At 44.2% G+C, this 18842-nt stretch overlaps 1 protein-coding gene across 1 annotated transcript in view; it reads left to right on the top strand.

Annotated features, from left to right (window-relative positions):
* The window catches only part of LOC124622872 (glucose dehydrogenase [FAD, quinone]-like), a 187596-nt gene that overhangs the window by 34026 nt on the left and 134728 nt on the right, over positions 1 to 18842 (top strand). Inside the window, exons 4-5 of the mRNA XM_047148666.1 lie at positions 7564 to 7822; positions 16504 to 16763. Of these exons, the coding sequence (XP_047004622.1) occupies positions 7564 to 7822; positions 16504 to 16763 (519 nt within the window). The remainder of the gene's footprint in view (positions 1 to 7563; positions 7823 to 16503; positions 16764 to 18842) is intronic.

The following is an 18842-nucleotide window of genomic DNA, read 5'->3' as shown; positions in this document are numbered from 1 at the left end:
GGTCAGTAGTGTATTAAAACTGTTGTACACACCGCCTGGGGAGAGCCTACCCTCGAAATGCGTAGTGTGATTGTTTCAGTTCAACGTTGTCCAGTGCTCCATCTGATATTCTCAGCAACCTATTGCTGCTTCAGTTTATCAAGGTTCATCCTTCTTAATTTTCTACGTTTTGTAGCAATAGTCTGTAGTTCATAATCAATAAATTATAACCGGAGTCCACATATGCCTCTGGATATATATTGCAGTTTAACATCTGGTTTGGACGTCAGTGTCTCATCATTATATAAACAGTGTGAAACTTTTATATGTATACTACCTTCTTTCTTGCTTCCTAAAATTTCTCTGTGCCAAATTCTGTCACCCGACACCCTTTTTCATTCCTTGTCCCAAGTCTTTGTTCTCCCATTATTTCTCCTCATCTTCCCTTTTCTTTTAACGCATTCCAATCTCCCATAACAGTTAAATTTTTCTCTCCCTTAATTATACGAATACTGTCTTTCATCGTATATTCTTTCCATCTTTTCATCGTCTCTGAAGCCAGTTAGTACATAAATTTGTACTGCTGTGATGAATGTTGGCTTCATGGTTCTCTCTTTTCTATGACAATGTGTTCAATGCACTGTTCACTGTACCCTACCCACTTCAGTATTTTCTTATTTCTTATTAGATCTACTCCCGCATAACCCCCATCTGCTTTTGTATTTATATCACTGTATGCATCTTACCAAACGTCCTGTTCAATATCCCATTGAACTTCACTCATTCCCAGATAAGGGATGATCCCACACTCCAATCACCTAGAAAGAGTTTTGTATTTCATGATGAAAACATCCTTCCGAATAATTCCCATTCAGGAAGGTGAATGGGAGAAAATTTAACCTCAGGAACATTTTACCCGAGAGGATGCCATCATCATTTAACCACACAGCAGTGGTACATGCTATCGGGAAAATAACGGATTTGGTTTTCAGTGGTTCACAGTGCCAGCACAGCAAGGCCATTTTAGCTGATGTTACAAGGTCAGATCAGACCATCATCCAGTCTGTTGCCTCTACAGCTACTGAAAAGGCTGCTGCCGCTTTCAGGAGCCACATTTTTGTCTGGCCTGTCCACAGATACCCTGCTCGTTGTGATTGCGCATATTGTAACGTCGAGAAACGGAAGCCTCCTCCTCTTAACATGGTTCTGTGTAATAACGGCCTTTCATTTTCTGGATTCTAACTGAAATGAAATATGAATTAGAATTTCTTGACAATATTTACATTTCTAAACGAATCAAACTGATTTTATGGGACAATATATTCCTTCGGCTGCGAACTTGGCCTACAACTTGGTCCACAACTTCCAGACAGAGAGAAAACAGCAACCAGAGATGCGAGAATTTCATCTACCAAATTACATGGCGAGATTCCCCTGGCATACGAAATGGATCCTACATATCTGTTATGTTGCAAAATAAAAAAACACTACTGTTAAGCACTCCACAAGCTTTCACATATGCGGTCTTCGTGCCCCGCCATAGCACCTTAATACTGCGGCTTGCCCCTCAGGCAACAAATAGTATTTAAAAAGACTACAGTGCTCTGTTGACCACCACCGTCGTTCACGAAGGTTTTACAGTCCAAAAATTTTCATTGTGTTACTATACTTTCATGACCAGTGTTTCCACACGCATAAATATTGAAAGAAAATCTGAATGTATTTCAACAAGTTGCATAAACGGCCAAGAGATGGCATCACAGACCTGTCAATTAGCGTATGTTCACAGTCAATGCAGAAAATGTAGTTCGCAAAACATAAGAAAAAACTACTAATACGTACATGTATTTCCCTAGTGTTACGATAACATGATTCCCCAACACTCGGAGCAACCGCTTGTTTCACCAGCCAATGCATGTCCAATTTTAACTTTTTCCCACCTGCAACCAGTAGGATATTAAATATCACTTCATGCATGAAATCTAGTTGCTGGGAAAAAATGTATGTCATACTTCATTGACGTAAAATACCGGTATATTCTATAGAAAAAATTATAAAATTAGAACATCGCTGTCGCTGACACACCGAAATATTTCCACATTCTGTTTATACAGTTCAGAAAGCGCCACCCGTCCGACACACGGACTGCCACGCTTTGCCTTTTTTTTTTTTTTTTTTTTTATCCAGTTACTGACTCTGAACAATCTAAATTCCTATATTTTGAGATGTTGAGATAGAATGTAATCTGTAATGTTCAGGAGGTTGTTCAAAAACTGTATGCTGTCATATATTTTCCCTTAGAACAGTATCTGCAGTAAGTGATAGACCACTACGAAAATAGTTCTACTTTAATTATGACACATGGATTTACATTCTGCGATAAATCTTCCCGTACACAAAGGGAATTTTTGGCGCAGAACCGGGCAGTTTGGGGAATATACGGCGTAAGTTCGTGAACCTCTTGTCTACTCCTCTTCAGGAGTCTGGGAATTCTGACTCTGAACTATCTCAATATATATTTTCTATAATGACACTTGTTGTTATTATTCCCAAGAACTAGCAGATTTCACTATATTAATGTTAGGGAGAAATTCCGTCTGCATTTTGATCGCACCTCCTTGAATCTTGTATAGAAAGGCGTACAGTATCTACATCTACATGGATACTCTGCAAATCACTTTTAAGTGCCTGGCAGAGGCTGCATCTACTTTTAGCAAACTACCACAAGACTGAAGGATTTCCTCGTGGTCAACGCCTATACTGTAGGGGCGTTCCTGAAAAAAAATTGAAGCAAACTCCGGTGTTATACAGTTGATTATTCAAATATATACCCAGCAGTTAGTCGTCTGTATACACCAGGCGTGTCAGCAGTGCCAACAGGGACGTCCAGTCGAGCAGCGAGGTGTTTCATTGTGATCCGTCGATCACTACGAATGAAAGCGTCCGCATGTTCCAACACTGTAGGAGTCACAGCTGTGTGCGGCCGACCGGCACGAGGAAGATCGTCCAGGTTCCGATGATGACGAACGCCTCATCCAACGACTTACGCGCTTTTCTTCATTTCCTAGTCTCCGCAGACATTCTGCAAGCAATTATGAATGTCTTCCATATTTTGGTGCGCTGTCAAAAGAAACTCGATAACAGATCTGTTTGGAACGCACCTCCGTTACAGACGCCATTTTGAAAGCTACTTATAGGGCCGCCAATTACTGGGACTTCACGAAATCGGAATGCTCCAGGGTGTCCCACAACAAACTTCTGGCATTACTTGTTGAACGCTACTCATATACAAATTCCGCATCTCCTTTAATCCAGCGATTTTGTTTCAACCAAATTTGGTACACATATCGGTTACTGTCTGGAAAGAACCACTGTGGGGGTAAAAAGCTCCTATCTCTCTAAGGGGTGGGAGTGGCAGTGAAAATGGACAGTAGCTCACGACGCGCAAATAACCAGATTATATTCATCAAGTATTTGAGAATGAGAGCACTTAGCGAATAACAACCAACTTTAGGCCATAATTTAAAACCTTTACGATACAAGACCTTCCCTGTCTGACACCCCAACCCGCTCCGCTCCCCCCAAACGCAGCCCACAAAACGATGAAATGAGAAAATTTTATGGCTTAGTACATTTTCGCTGTTCATGTTACAGTGTCACATCAGGCATGTCCTTTCAATTTATTACTTCTTCACTACTAATTCGATTTGCAACAGATTTCACACGCAGTATCCAGATACACCACAGAATATTCTTGCAAAATATGTAATTGCACTACGTCTAGATTTGGAGATATAACGTGATAAACATTGAGCTGCCTAAAGATTAATCTGCAGTGCGAAATTCGCTGAAGATATAGATGAAACATGCGTACAAACATGTGTGACATGTGTTAAGTATGTGTGAAAGTAGTGACATATGCGTATTCGAGCAAACCCTTAGATAACAAAAACACTCCCCCTAAACCCCTGTATCGATATCAACTAACTTGGTACACATACCACTTACAATCTAGAAATAAATACAGGTATTGTGACAGTGCAGGCCACCTCTTTTGGGGTGGGTATGATAAGATGGAGAAAGAAGGGGAAGGAGTAACTGAAAATAGGGTGAAGAAGGAGATGGATACACAGAGGGGGGGGGGGAGAGGAGACAGAGGAGAGGAGCAAATAGATGAAGGGGAAGAGGAGGAGATAAACAGTGGTGATAACGTGGAGAAAGAGGAAGCAGGAGGTTGGCTCTGCGCACTATGGGACTCAACTGCTGAGGTCATTAGTCCCCTAGAACTTAGAACTAGTTAAACCTAACTAACCTAAGGACATCACAAACATCCATGCCCGAGGCAGGAGTCGAACCTGCGACCGTAGCGGTCTTGCGGTTCCAGACTGCAGCGCCTTTAACGGCACGGCCACTGCGGCCGGCGAAGCAGGAGGAGATGGCCACAGAGGGAGGAGGAGGAGAGAGAGAGAGGAGAAATAGAAAGGGAAAAGGAGGAGATCAACAGATAGTAGATGAAGAAATGAGCAAAGGAAGGAAAGAGGAGGGGATGGACAGAGAGAGAAGGGAGGAGGAGATTGACAGCGTGAGGAGGAAGAGAGGATGTACAAAGGGACAGGGGAGAAGGAGATGGTCTCAGACGGGGTGAGGGCGAGGTAGTAGGATGACGAGGAAATGGGTGAAGATGGACAGTGGGGAAAGGACTCAAATGGACAGAGAGGAGAGGAGCAGATGGAGAGAGGGGACCAGATGAGATGAACAGAGAGTTGATTGGAGGAGATGGGGAAACAGGAGATAGCTAATAGAAGATTGGAATAAATATGTAACTGGCCAATGCCGAGTACTCAGCTAGTAAATACAGAGTCCGCCAGAAAAATGCATACACACTTTAAGGAACGAAAAGTACTACTCATGTGTTTATTTTACATTGGTAACTGATCACACATGTAGTACAACCTTCAGTTTGGCACAAGATTACCTTAAATGTTCAAAATGTTCACCGTTGGCGGCTATACACATAACACAACGACGAGCGGTAGCCGCAACTACGTCAGTCAATGTTACAGTGGAGACCGCTGCACATGTCGCTGTAATCTCCTGGCGAAGTTCCTCCAGCATGCGTGGCTTACGTCAATAGACGTTATCTTTCACAGTTCCCCACAAGTAAAAGTCCTTAGGCGTTCTGGCGACCTCATCGTCCAATCCAGTGCACCGAAAAATTGTCACCCAGGAAAGCTCGTATGGCTAGGGGGTAGTGTGGTAGCGCCCCGTCCTGTTGGTGGAAGACCTCTTCATCAGCTCCATAAAGCGGCGTATGCCTGGCAAAATTGATGTGCGTAACTTTTCCAGGTACAGTTCACCAGAGACAGTAGCATCAAAGAAAAAGGGTTCTACTAAGCCCCTAGGAGAGGGTGGTAATGACAGCGGCACGTAAAGTGCCGTCCGCTACACACCGTTGGGTGGCTTACGGAGTATAAATGTAGATGTAGTTGATAGTCCACACTGCACATGAACTCCTGGTAGATTGACCGCTTTATCCACATAAACATGCAGATTTTCCGGTACCTAGTACATAATGTTATGCCGATTCACGGTTCCATTAAGTGTAAATTGCGCCTCGCCACTCCACATTACCTCCGTCACAAATTCTTCGTCATCAGTTATCATTTGCTGATACCATTTTCAAAATTGCATTCGGCGATCAGGATCGCCATCATTAATCGCGTGCAGTAATCTTGGAATGTAAACTTTCCACTTCGCAGCTTTCAGAATTCTTCGTACATTTGTACTGCGAAGCCGCACATCACGTGCACTTTGCGTAGCAGACTTCTGTTGAGAATTAACAAACGTTTCCAACACGAGAGCCTACGAAGCAGGACTTGTAGCTTTATGCTGTCTTTCTGATCTTCCTTTGTGATTATCACAAATCGTTCCATGCAATTCAAACTTGCCAATGATGCGTTCAGTTGGTTAAGCAGGTTCTGTTAAAACTTCCATCTCCACTGACGTTGCACTTCGACGGCATTATCAAACTTGAAAAACCACTTCACCATACATTTTCGTTGCTCGAATGTCAAGTGTGCTCCAGCCATCTTGTTTTCTCAATACCGAGATGAAAGTACTAACATCTGTTGAGCCAAAGACCGTACTAAAACACACTCGTAACTCAAATCGAACGCTAGATGTTTTCTTTGATTTAACGAAGGCTTTTGACTGTGTTGACCACAAAATATTACTGCAGAAGTTGGACCATTCTGGAGTAAGGGGAGTAGCTTACAATTGGTTCGCCTCTTACTTTAAGGACAGAAAGCAGAATATAATTCTCCGCAATATTGAGAGTGGTAGTGATGTTCAGTCCCAATGCGGCACTGTTAAGTGGGGCGTTCCCCAAGGGTCGGTGCTGGGGCCACTGCTGTTTCTTATTTATATAAATGATATGCTTTCTAGTATTACAGGTGGTTCAAAAATATTTCTGTTTGCTGATGACACCAGCTTGTAGTGAAGGATCTTGTGTGTAATATTGAAACAGTATCAAGTAATGTAGTTCATGAAATAAGTTCGTGGCTTGTGGAAAATAATTTGATGCTAAATCACAGTAAGACTCAGTTTTTACAGTTTCTAACTCACAATTAAACAAGAACCTATATTTTGATCAGACAGAATGGGCACATTATAAGCGAGACGGAACAGTTCAAGTTCCTAGGCGTTCGGATAGATAGTAAACTGTCGTGGAAAGCCCATGTTCAGGATCTTGTCCAGAAACTAAATGCTGCTTTATTTACCATTAGAACAGTATCTGAAATAAGTGACAGTTCACACGAAAAGTAGTCTATTTTGCATATTTTCATACACTTATGTCGTATGGTATTATCTTTTGGGGTAATTCTTCTGATTCAAAAAGGGTATTTTTGGCTCAAAAACGGGCTGTTTGAGCTATATGTGGTGTAAGTTCGAGGACCTCTTGTCGACCCCTGTTCAATAGTCTGGGAATTCTGACATTGCCCTCACAGTATATATTTTCTTTAATGTCGTTTGTTGTTAGCAATATTAGCCTATTCCCAAGAGATAGCAGCTTTCACTCAGTTAATAGTAAGCAGAAATCAAATCTGCATGTGGAATGCACTTCCTTGACTCTTGTTCAGAAAGGAGTGCAGTATTCTGCTGCATCCATTTTCAATAGGCTACCACAAGAACTCAAAAATCTTAGCAGTAGCCCAAACTCTTTTAAGTCTAAACTGGAAAGTTTCCTCATGGCTCACTCCTCCTATTCTGTCGAGGAGCTCCTGGAAGAGCTGAAAAATTAAGCAAATTCCAGTGTTACATTGTTGATTTTCTTTATTTAAACTTACGACTTGTCGCCTGAATATGTTTCTTATATTTCATGTTATCTGTTTCTACAATCGTGTTATAATTTTATGTATTGACTCGTTCCATGACCATGGAGACTTCTCCTTAAATTTAGTCCCACGGAACAATAAATAAATAAACGAGAAAATTGATACCTCGGTAGAGCCTGAAAAATAATGTATACATTTTTCTGGCGGACTCTGTATATGAATAAGACACACGGGGCGACTGTGTGCGCAGATGGACTGGCAGCTGCGCACCGACCCAGGGCGCGGGTCGTGCGAGGCGTACGGCGAGCGCGGCTGCCCGTGGTCTCGGGCCCGCGTGCTGGGTGGCAGCAGCACGGTCGGACCCGGCCTCTACCATCGCGCCAGCCGCAGGGATTTCGACCGGTGGGCGCAGCCGGAGGGCTGCCAGCACTGGGCCGCCGAGCACATGCTGCGCGCCTTCAAGGACGTCGAGGACTACCAGCCCGCAGACGTCGCCGGCGACCACCACGGCAAGTAACCAGCTGGCTCAGACACAGGAATCCCTGGCGCTCTTATACTGGAATAGTCGAAAATAACCCTTACTAGTTTATACACTACTGGCCATTAAAACTGCTACACCAAGAAGAAATGCAGGTGATAAACGGGTATTCATTGGACAAATATATTATACTAGAACTGACATGTGAGTACATTTTCACGCAATTTGGGTGCATAGATCCTGAGAAATCAGTACCCAGAACAACCACATCTGGCCGTAATAAAGGCCTTGACATGCCTGGGTATTGAGTCAAACGGAGCTTGGATGGCGTGTACAGGTACAGCTGCTCAAGCAGTTTCAACACGATACCACAGCTCATCAAGAAGAGTGACTGGCGTATTCTGACAAACCAGTTGCTCGGCCACCATTGACCCGACGCTTTCAATTGGTGAGCGATCTGGAGAATGTGTTGGCCAGGGCAGAAGTCGAACATTTTCTGTATCCAGAAAGGCCCGTACAGGACCTGCAACATGTGGTCGTGCATTATCCTGCAGAAATGTAGGGTTTTGCGGGGATCGAATGAAGGGTAGAGCCACGGGTCGTAACAGATCTGAAATGTAACGTCCACTGTTCAAAGTGCCGTCAATGCGAAAAAGAGGTGACCAAGAAGTGTAAGCCGGGTGATACGCCAGTATGGCGATGACGAATACACGCTCCCAATGTGCGTTCACCGCGATGTCGCCAAACACGGATGCGACCATCATGATGCTCTAAACAGAACCTGGATTCATCCGAAAAAACGACGTTTTGCCATTCCTTCACCCAGGTTCGTCGTTGAGTACACCATCGCAGGCGCTCCTGTCTGTGACGCAACGTCAAGGGTAACCGCAGCCATGGTCTCAGAGCTGATAGTCTATGCTGCTGCAAACGACGTCGAACTGTTCGTGCAGATGGTTGTTGTCTTGAAACGTCCCCATCTGTTGACTCGAGGATCGAGGCGCGGCTGCACGATCGGTTACAGCTATGCGGATAAGATGCCCGTCATCTCGACAGCTAGTGATACGAGGTCGTTGGCATCCAGCATGGCGTTCCGTATTACCCTCCTGGACCCACCGATTCCATATTCTGCTAACAGTCATTGAATCTCGACCAACTCAAGCAGCAATGTCGCGATACCACAAATCGCAATCGCGATAGGCTACAATCCGACCTTTATCAAAGTCGGAAACGTGATCGTACACATTTCTCCTCCTTATACGAGGCATCACAACAACATTTCACCAGGTAACGCCGGTCAACTGCTGTTTGTGTATAAGAAATCGGTTGGAAACTTTCCTCATGTCAGCTCGTTGTAGGTGTCGCCACCGGCGCCAACCTTGTGTGAATGCTCTGAAAAGCTAATTATTTGCTTATCACAACATCTTCTTCCTGTCGGTTAAATTTCGCGTCTGTAGCACGTCACCTTCATGGTGTAGCAATTTTAATGGCCAGTAGTGTATTTATCGTGAATTTATCGCTCAGCGTCAAGTCCCAAGCGACTGGAAAAGAAAAACGCTTTTAACTAGGAGACTGCTCTACATTGAAGGGTGAAGAAACCGGTCCACAAAATTACAGTTAAATATTATTAACATCGCTCTGCTGCAAAATTCTAGAGCATATTTTGAGTCGATTATCATCAATTTCTTTGAAAAACAAAAGCTTCTGTCCACAAATCAGCATGGATTAACGAGGGATCGCTGAATTTTTTATGTGAAAATCTGTAACATCTTTAAATAACACAGACGTTATTAACATACTACATATTTATTATTTATGTCTACATATTTATTTCTCATCATAGTCACAATGGTGATGAACACATATTTCCCACGAGAGAACAGTTTGTTGTAGAATGTTCGACTTTTTTTACAGATCCACAACATCACCTATGCCTGCACAACATCACTATTAAAGTGAAGTCCTCGAAGATGTTTTTCATGTTATGGAAATTGAACAAGATCCGATAGCTTAAGGTATTCTTCTTAGAGCCCATATTTTCTGGACATTTTTTTCTTGTTTTGGTCCATACTACCTCTTCCAAAAACATGGAAACCAAAGAGCTTGCGGTAGATGTGGTGTTCATAGCTCTTAAGGTATGGATACCACCCATGAAAGTTTCCTACTCTGCAGTCTTAGCAGCAGCAATACCGGTATACGTATTTCCGTGTCAAAACGATTTTCGCTTGTAACTTTCGACTGGGTCGTTTCTAGACAGGGGTACCTTGCCTGAAATTGATACATTTGTCCGTGTACACCATTCCTGAAAGTTTGTAACATCACCTGGAATCACCCTGCATAGCTGGCAGTTCTTCATTACCGTTATTTTTTATAGCAATACTGACTTCGAGTAAAAAATCTAGTCTGCCAATCTTTGTGTCACATATAACCTCAAGCACCGTATCCACGTGCAGCAATCGCTCCTGTATATCTGATGGTGGATAAATTCCGAAACGTGTCATATGAGCAGTGAAGTCATTCCTTGCCTGATGTTTGACTTTTACCACTGCGACCCAATCAGCGTGAATGCAGAAATACTGACTGTTTTGGTTTCAGCTTTGACCGTGGATAACAAATGATAAAGGAAATTTTTTCGTGTGATACAACTACAGATTTACAGTTTTCGGATTTTTTTCTTTGGTTTCGCGGTGAAACCCTTTCTGCCAGTTTCATGATTCTAGGCCAACAGGAAGTACCCTATAAGTTTTGACTAGTAAGTTTGCTAGTATTAAAATATATGACCTAAAAGTCCGTATGTTTTGATTGCCTTTGCAAAATTTTACGTCACCAAGGAATCATACGTATCTCAGTATGTGATATAAATTGCAACTTGATACATCCCAGAGAAAAAGGGCTTTTAACAGTCGGATAGACAGATGAAGAACAAAGCTATCCCCTAAGGACTGTACCGGCCTCTGTGACCGAGCTGTTCTAGGCGCTTCAGTTTGGAACAGCGCGACCGCTACGGGCGCAGGTCCGAATCCTGCCTCGGGCATGGATGTTTGTGATGTCCTTAGGTTAGTTAGGTTTAAGTAGTTCTCAGTTGTAGGGGACTGATGACCTCAGATGTTAAGTCCCATAATGCTCAGAGCCTAAGGACTCTGTTTCTACCGATTGAGGCACGAAACCCTAAAAAGGATGGCGATGACTGAGATGAGAACAGTTACAAAAATTAGGATTACGAAAGTGGAAAAGAAGGGAACTGGTGCTTGTGTGTTGATGAAAGGTGGAAGTAAGCGAGTAAATCAATACATGTATCGAGTTAATGAAGTGTTGTAAACCCTTGCAGCTATGAGCAGTCCGACCAAAAAATGATTCACGCCCAGATACATCTCACTAATACTGTTTAATACCACCTTTACCCATCATAATGGCCTGAATTCGACGAGGAAGAGAGCCCACAACTCTTTTTCGGGGAGGACGTATCGAAGTGAAGCCACTGATTAAACTGCAGGGAAGTTAATTAGTAGCTTTCAACTTATGTTCCAAATATTCCATGACAATTTTTTTGGGATTAAAATGTGACAATTTACTGGGCCAGTCGAGGTGCGATCGGCTCCCTGCATGTTCGTCAAACCAGGAATGTGTGCGTGGAGACCTGTGGAAACAGCTGTTATTGCCCTAGAATATGGTAGTACCCACAGCAGACCTATCCTCCAAAAACACTGTGGCAATACTACACGGTACAGTCACATTAATGCGAACACCACCACTGTCCGACGTCAACGCTCAGTAACCATTCACAGACGGCCGCTGTCATAATACAGAAACTGAGCGATTTATCTGATGTTCAAAAGTACTTGATGATTCGCTTTTGGGCCAAAGGTGGAAGCATTACTGAAACGGATGAGTGTGATAAACAATTCTCGTGCAGCCGTGATTAAAGAATGCCGTGCATGGCAAAACAGAACTATCCAGAACCGGGGCTGGGACAACAGCGGTGCACCTCGGGCCGTAGATAACAGGGGTGAACGACGGCTGCGGAGATCTGTACGAGAGAATAGACGTGCGACCGTTGAACAACTGACCTCTCAGATGAACCAAGGGTTCAGGACCCTTCAGCAAACGTTCCGACCACTGCAGGCGCCTGGTTCGTACAACCGTGATGACTGCTGTTCATCGGCGACGAAGGTAGGAATTTGGATGCCAACTGAACGTCCACTTGTTTGCGACAGGTAGCCTTTTCCAGATGAATCACTTCTTATGCTCCATAGGACACAGGGCTGCTGACGTGTACAACGCGAAACGTCTTAAAGCGAGCGGCCTGCAACAATCATCTGAAGTGCCCAGGCCGAAGAAGGGAGCCTTATAGTCTGGGAAATGATTTCGTGGCTTCCCTCAGGTGATGTGATCGTTCATGAATGCACAATGGAACAACACAAGTATGAAACTACCCTTGTAGATCACGTACATCTCTACACGCAGTTTGTTATTCCTTGGCACAATGGCATCTACCAGCAGGACTAAGTAATGTTCACACAGTTTTCAGTACACATGCATGGTTTGATGAGCACCAGGATGAGTTTCCCAATATCTCCTGGCCACCAAACTGCCTGGATTTAACCCAATCGAGAATTTATGAGCAGTAGGGGGGGGGGGGGGGCAACCTTCATATGGCTCCACTCTGCATTGTTGATAAATTTATTCAAGATGGTGCGGCTAGAAGTGGCAACGTCGCAATGACGTCATGGCGGGAAAATAGGTCAATTGGACTACCTTCACTAACCTAACCCTCTCCCCTCCAGCCTCCCCAACCCTCCCCCCACCTCCCCCAGATAATAACACGAGGTTCAAATGTTGGTGGAAAAAAGGACATCTGGGCTACCTCCACTAACCTAAGAAAGTGGTGAGGAGATAGGTCACTTGCGCTGCCTCCACCAACATAAGTCATCTGACCACCATCTCTTCCTTGGAATTGGCGGGAAAGGACTCAGCCTGTGCTGGGCTGCTGGGTAGGATGAACATAAGTCTTTTTATTTTGCATGCAGCGTTTCTTTAACCAATTTGAGTTGTCATTGGCTGTCTGGAGAAACATGGTAGGAAAAGGACTCAGTCTGTGTCCAGCTGCAGGGGAGAGGAAGGAGTGTACTTATTTTGAAACAATTTATTTAGTGTAGGTAGCCCAAGTGATCTAATTTCCCACCAGAATTTGAACTTCCCACCATGATGTCATTGTGACATTGCCACTTCTATCGCCGCCATCTTGGATCCGCCATCTTGAATAAATTTGGCAACATTGCAGAGTGGGTCCTTATAAAGGCTGACCCCCTACTCACCTTGGTCGGGATTTACGCTCCATAGACCCTGAACCGAGAAACCTAGTGCAGCTGGCCATGGTACTGGTGTCTGCGCAACTCTACATCACTGTCGGTAGCTTCAAGAAACTCACTGATTCTCTTCCTCCACGTCTTGAAGATTGTGGTTATCTTTTGGCAAATGGTCACATTCGTGTGACTGGATTGTAAACAAGGGAATACCCCCCCTCCCCCCCCCCCCCCCCAAAAAAAAAAAAAAAAAAACAGACAACATTGTCGTGGTTGGAGCTTGTATAGCACACATTTCTGCCACTATTCGTGTATAGAGCAACCCATTGCCAAATCAGTGCCGTCTCTGTTGCCGACCTGGTTTGTTCCGTTCGTCTGCAGTGATTGTTTTTGCTAGTGCTGTTTTGTTCTTGTTTCGTTTTTTATGTAGGCAACGTCCAGCTGTGAAATTTTTTTTCTACCCTGCCATGAAATGAAATGAAATGATGCTATGGCATTGTTGTCCAGGAGGTCCCAGTCGGGTTCGGCTGCCAAGTGCACGTCTTATTTCAGTCGGTGTCACATTGGGGGACTTGCGGCCGATGATGAGGATGTAATGATGATGAAGACAACACAGCACTCAGTCCCCAAGCGGAGAAAACCTCCAACCCAGCCGGGAAACGAACCAGGGCCCAGTGCATGGAAATGCTGCTGAAACTGTTTTAATGATGAAACCAGCTTACCAAAATGACGCTATGGAAAAAACTCAAGTGCATGAATGGTTTGCTCAATTTGAAAATGGCAACATATCGACTGATGTCAAACCTAGATGACAAACTTGACCGAATCGACGAAAATATTGAAAAAATTCGAGAGCTTGTGCTCCGGTTGCTGACAAGTTTGTTCCTCGGGTTCTAACTGACAATCGAAAGGAACTTTGAGTTGAAATATTTCGTGCTTTGAAACAACAGCTTGAAATTGATCGAGATTTTCTTTTAAAGGTCATTGCTGGCGATGAGTCACGGTGCTATGGTTACGACCCAGAAACTAAGCAACAGTCAAGCCAATGGAAGACGTCGTCATTACCCCGTCCAAAAAAATGTCATCAAGTCAAATAAAACATAAACAAATGTTGATTTGCTTTTTATATTGTAAGGACGTAGTTCATTCATAGTTTGTTCCCCCAGGCCAGACTGTCAATCAAACTTTTATTTGGAAGTTTTAAGAAGATTGCGCAACAGTGTTCGTCAAAAAAGCCCCGGGCACAATGGAAACTGGTTCTTCCAACACGACAATGTGCCTGCGCACACAATCATCTCTATTAGACAGATTTTGGCTAAAAATGGCACGGTTCCGCTGCCCTACGGACCCTACTCGCTCCGATCGAATTTTTCTTATTTCCACACATGACACAACAGAAGGTGCACGAAAGGACACCGACTTGACAATGTTGAAAAAGTTAAGAAAAAACGAGGGAAGAGCTGTCAGCCATTTCTAAACATGACTAAAAGTAATGTTTCAATAGAGGCACCAGTGGAACAAACGCATTACCTGTAAGGGAGAGAATTTTGAAGTGTATAAGGTTGTTTTGTAAACAATTTGAAAATATATAGATTTTAAAAATAATTCGGTTTCTTTAAGTTTAGTCGTTTGAAAAAGTCTGTATGAAATCTGAAAGTTTTATAGCCCCTTTAGGAACACTCTGTATTGTGCATATACGAGGATGAGTCAAATGAAAACCTTAAATTTGTAATAACAAATCGAAATTTTGCGCCGTTAAGCTGTAAGTTGGTAAGCGTGCTACAAACAGTGTGTAGAATGGCCTGTAGGTGACAGCGTAGTGCAGATGCACACATACCGTCGCAGTATCGGTATAAAGATGGCCGCTCCACTTGCGACTTGTTCCAGGGAAGAACAGCGTTCTGTTATTCGGTTTTTGCGTAGGGAAGGTGTGAAACCTATTGAAATTCATCGACGAATGAAGGTTCAGTAAGGTGATGCATGTTTGTCACGAACGGAGTAGGAAGTTCGCAAATAGTGTGATTTCAGTGGAAGGTGCTCCTCGTCCAGGTCAGGCACAACGAATTGTGACTCCACAGAACATTGCAGCAGTTGAAGCCGTAGTGAAGGAAAACCGCCGAGTGACATTGAATGACATTGCAGCATGTTTAAAGATTAGTCATGGGTCAGCACACCACATTGTGCATGGTGTGCTCCAGTTTCACAAAGTGTCTGCAAGATGGGTGCCACGGCAGCTGACTCCTGAAATGAGAGAACGACGTGTTGGTGCTTGTGAAGAACTTCTTCGGCGCTTTGAACGAGAAGGTGATGGCTTCCTTGCAAGAATCATTACTGGGGAGGAAAGCTGGGTTCACTTCCACCAACCGGAAACGAAGAGAGCGAGCAAGGAATGGCGCCATTTCTAATAACCAAAACCAAAGAAGTTTCGAAGAAAACTATCAGCAGGGAAGGTTATGCTGACTCTCTTTTGTTGCCAAAAAGGCGTCATTTTGGAGCGTTACGTGCCTAGAGGGACCACTGTCACCAGTGCATCGTACACTGATCTCCTAAAAAATCATCTGCAGCCTGAAATCAAATCAAATCGACGTGGATTGCTGTCACCAGGTGTCCTTTTGTAACATGACAATGCAAGGCCCCACACTGCCCGTAGAACAGTTGTAACAATCACAGACCTGCATTTTGAGTGCCTTCCTCATCCACCATACTCACCAGACCTCGCCCCAAGTGATTTCCATATGAAACTTCCTGGCAGATTAAAACTGTGTACCCGACCGAGACTCGAACTCGGGACCTTTGCCTTTCGCGGGCAAGTGCTCTACCAACTGAGCTACCCAAGCACGACTCACGCCCCGTCCTCACACCTTTACTTCTGCCAGTACCTCGTCTCTTACCTTCCAAACTGGCAGAAGTAAAGCTGTGAGGACGGGACGTGAGTCGTGCTTGGGTAGCTCAGTTGGTAGAGCACTTGCCCGCGAAAGGCAAAGGTCCCGAGTTCGAGTCTCGGTCCGGCACACAGTTTTAATCTTCCAGGAAGTTTCACACTAGCGCACACTCCGCTGCAGAGTGAAAATCTCATTCTGATTTCCATATGTTTGGACCACTCAAAGACGCAATGGGAGGAAAGAAGTTCCGTTCTGATGAAGACGTACGCCACGCGGTGCGTGAGTGGTTGCGCGGACTACCAGAAGAATTTTTTTCTAAAGGAATTTATGCACTTTGTAAGCGCTGGAGGACTTACGTTGAGCGTGGGGGAGATTATGTTAAAAAGTGATACAGCTTTGTACCACATCTGCACAGTAAATAACATTTTAAAAAATATTTAAGGTTTTCTTTTGACTCACTCTCGTACTACGTGTCATCTATCGTAAGCTATATGCGTTGTGGGACTAGGGGGTGACACCGATACGCACAGGTGTGGGCGGCGAGCTGGCAGTGGAGTCGTTCGCAGAGGAGGAGCCGCTGCTGGGCGCGCTGCTGGAGGCGGTGGCGGAGCTCAACCAGTCGCTGGTGGAGGACCTGAATGCGTGGCCGGCCGGCGACGGCGGCGGCGTCCTGGGCTTCGGGCTGCTGCCCGGCACCGTGCGCAACGGTACCAGGTGGAACGCCGCCAGGGCCTTCCTGCGCAAGCCGCGCCACAATCTGCACGTGCTCAAGAACGCCCAAGTCACCAAGGTAAACGCCCGCGGCGCTGAAATCGTACCAGGGCTTCCGCTAACACGAGCCCAGTTCGCTGCCGGGCCGCTTGGGGCTCTGCAAGTTTATCAGTCCATCATGTTTTCCTGTTCGGTGGTTTAAAGTCTTACATATCTGCATTACTTTCGTAGTAAAAAGCAGCCGGTTTCATCGCATTGTGTTGCTGGTTACGACTTCTTGTAAGAGTTGCACGCTCTAAAGTGTACTGCACATATAAGTAGCGATCAAAAAGTTTCCGCAGAGGGCGTTGCTGTAGTATACGAGGGTATTTCGGAAAGTAAAGATACACCGTACGCCAGAGGAACAGAAGAGTTTTGGCGAGCAAGTTGGCAACACTGGTGTTAACCTTGAACCGTTAGCTTTCTCCTCGCGGTCGTTCGGCAGTTGAACGTTGCTTCTGCGCCGATTCAGAATCCCGCCAAATGCGAAGTGCGCTCCTTCATACGTTTTCTTCATGCAAAAGGTCAGCGACCAGCGGATATTCACAAAGAAATTGTTTCTGTTTATAGGAACATCATGAATCGACAAAATGTAACGAAATGGTGTCGTCATTTCTCTGAAGGTAGGACCGATGTTCATGACGAACACATCTGTGATCTCTGATGCCCTTCTTCAGCGAACGGAGGAAGTAATTCGTGCGAACAGACATCTCACATTGAAAGAATTGCATCAGATCATACCGGACGTGTCAATGCCAACTCTTTATGACGTTGTGACTGTCAAGTTAGGGTACAGGAAATTGTGTGCGCGCTGGGTTCCAAAACTGTTAACGGAAGAACACAAAAAGAAAAGGATGGGCTGTGCACTCGACTTCCTCACACGCTATGCTGAAGCAGGTGATGAGTTCCCTGATCACATTGTGACAGGTGACGAGACGTGGTTTTACCACCATACACCTGAATCCAAGCAACAAACAATGCAATGGCGCCATTCAAATTCACCAAAAGCCAAGAAATGCAAAACGTCGATTTCAGCGAAGAATTCAAAACAAACGCAGGGGAATGCTGACAAGTGGAGTTCGCTTGATTCATGACAACGCTCGGCCTCACACAGCGTTCGTAACCAAAGCACTACTCAAACAATTCAAATGGGACATATTGGACCATCCGCCATACAGCCCGAACCTTGCGCCCACCGACTTCCATGTCTTCCTTTACCTGATCTTGGTGGTAAATCATTCCACGACGATGAAGAGATCAAAGATGAAGTTGAAATGTGGTTCCAACAACAGGCGCAACCTTCTATGACTGTGGGATGCAAAAGCTTGTGTACCGACTTAACAAATGTTTGGATAAGGAGGGTGATTATGTCGAAAAATAACAAATAATCCAGTTAATAAGATGTAACTAACGTTTTCTAAATAAATGTTCTATTTAAGGACTGCGAGCCATTGTATCTTTAGTTTTCGAAATGCCCTGGTATATGCAACGTAGCGCGAATACCATGCGGGTGTACAGGGTGTAACGCAGTGGTTCTCAACCTGCGGATAACTACTCCTGAGACGTAAAATGAAATTTTCTGAGGGGTGAATACTAAACGATTCTATTCTGTTTCAATCATGACACTAAATAATTTTCAAAAGCTCATTACTATTATCACAGTTTAAGACTCTAATACTGGTTATACAAGTTATCGTTTGGTAGCTTTAATGCGATGGAGGTTACAGGTTCCTCACATACTCCACCCACTGCACACACACACAGATATGTTGTACTTTGTCCCGAACATCGCTGATAATGAAAGTAAACCACATACGCAAAAAATGCTAAATATCTCAAGAAAATGTCTGCTCCAAGCTGTAGATAGTACCTTTGGCAGTCCAGAAATTGCATCATTACTTGCTTCGAAACAGATAAGTGAATTGATTGACAGTATGATATAGCAGTGACTACATAAGGCCTACTATAGTATTGTACACAGTATTATTATTATTATTATTATTATTACTAATAGTGGCTCTGATCAGACACAAAACATTAACAGTTGAAGTCTTCCAATTCCTGTACATCCAGAAGTAATGAGCGCAGCAATCAAGTGATTTGCGAACAGTAAGTATAG

This window comes from Schistocerca americana, chromosome 7 (assembly GCF_021461395.2).
Source record: "Schistocerca americana isolate TAMUIC-IGC-003095 chromosome 7, iqSchAmer2.1, whole genome shotgun sequence".
NCBI classification, from domain to species: Eukaryota; Metazoa; Arthropoda; class Insecta; order Orthoptera; family Acrididae; genus Schistocerca; species Schistocerca americana.
This window is presented reverse-complemented; position numbering and strand designations above follow the sequence as displayed.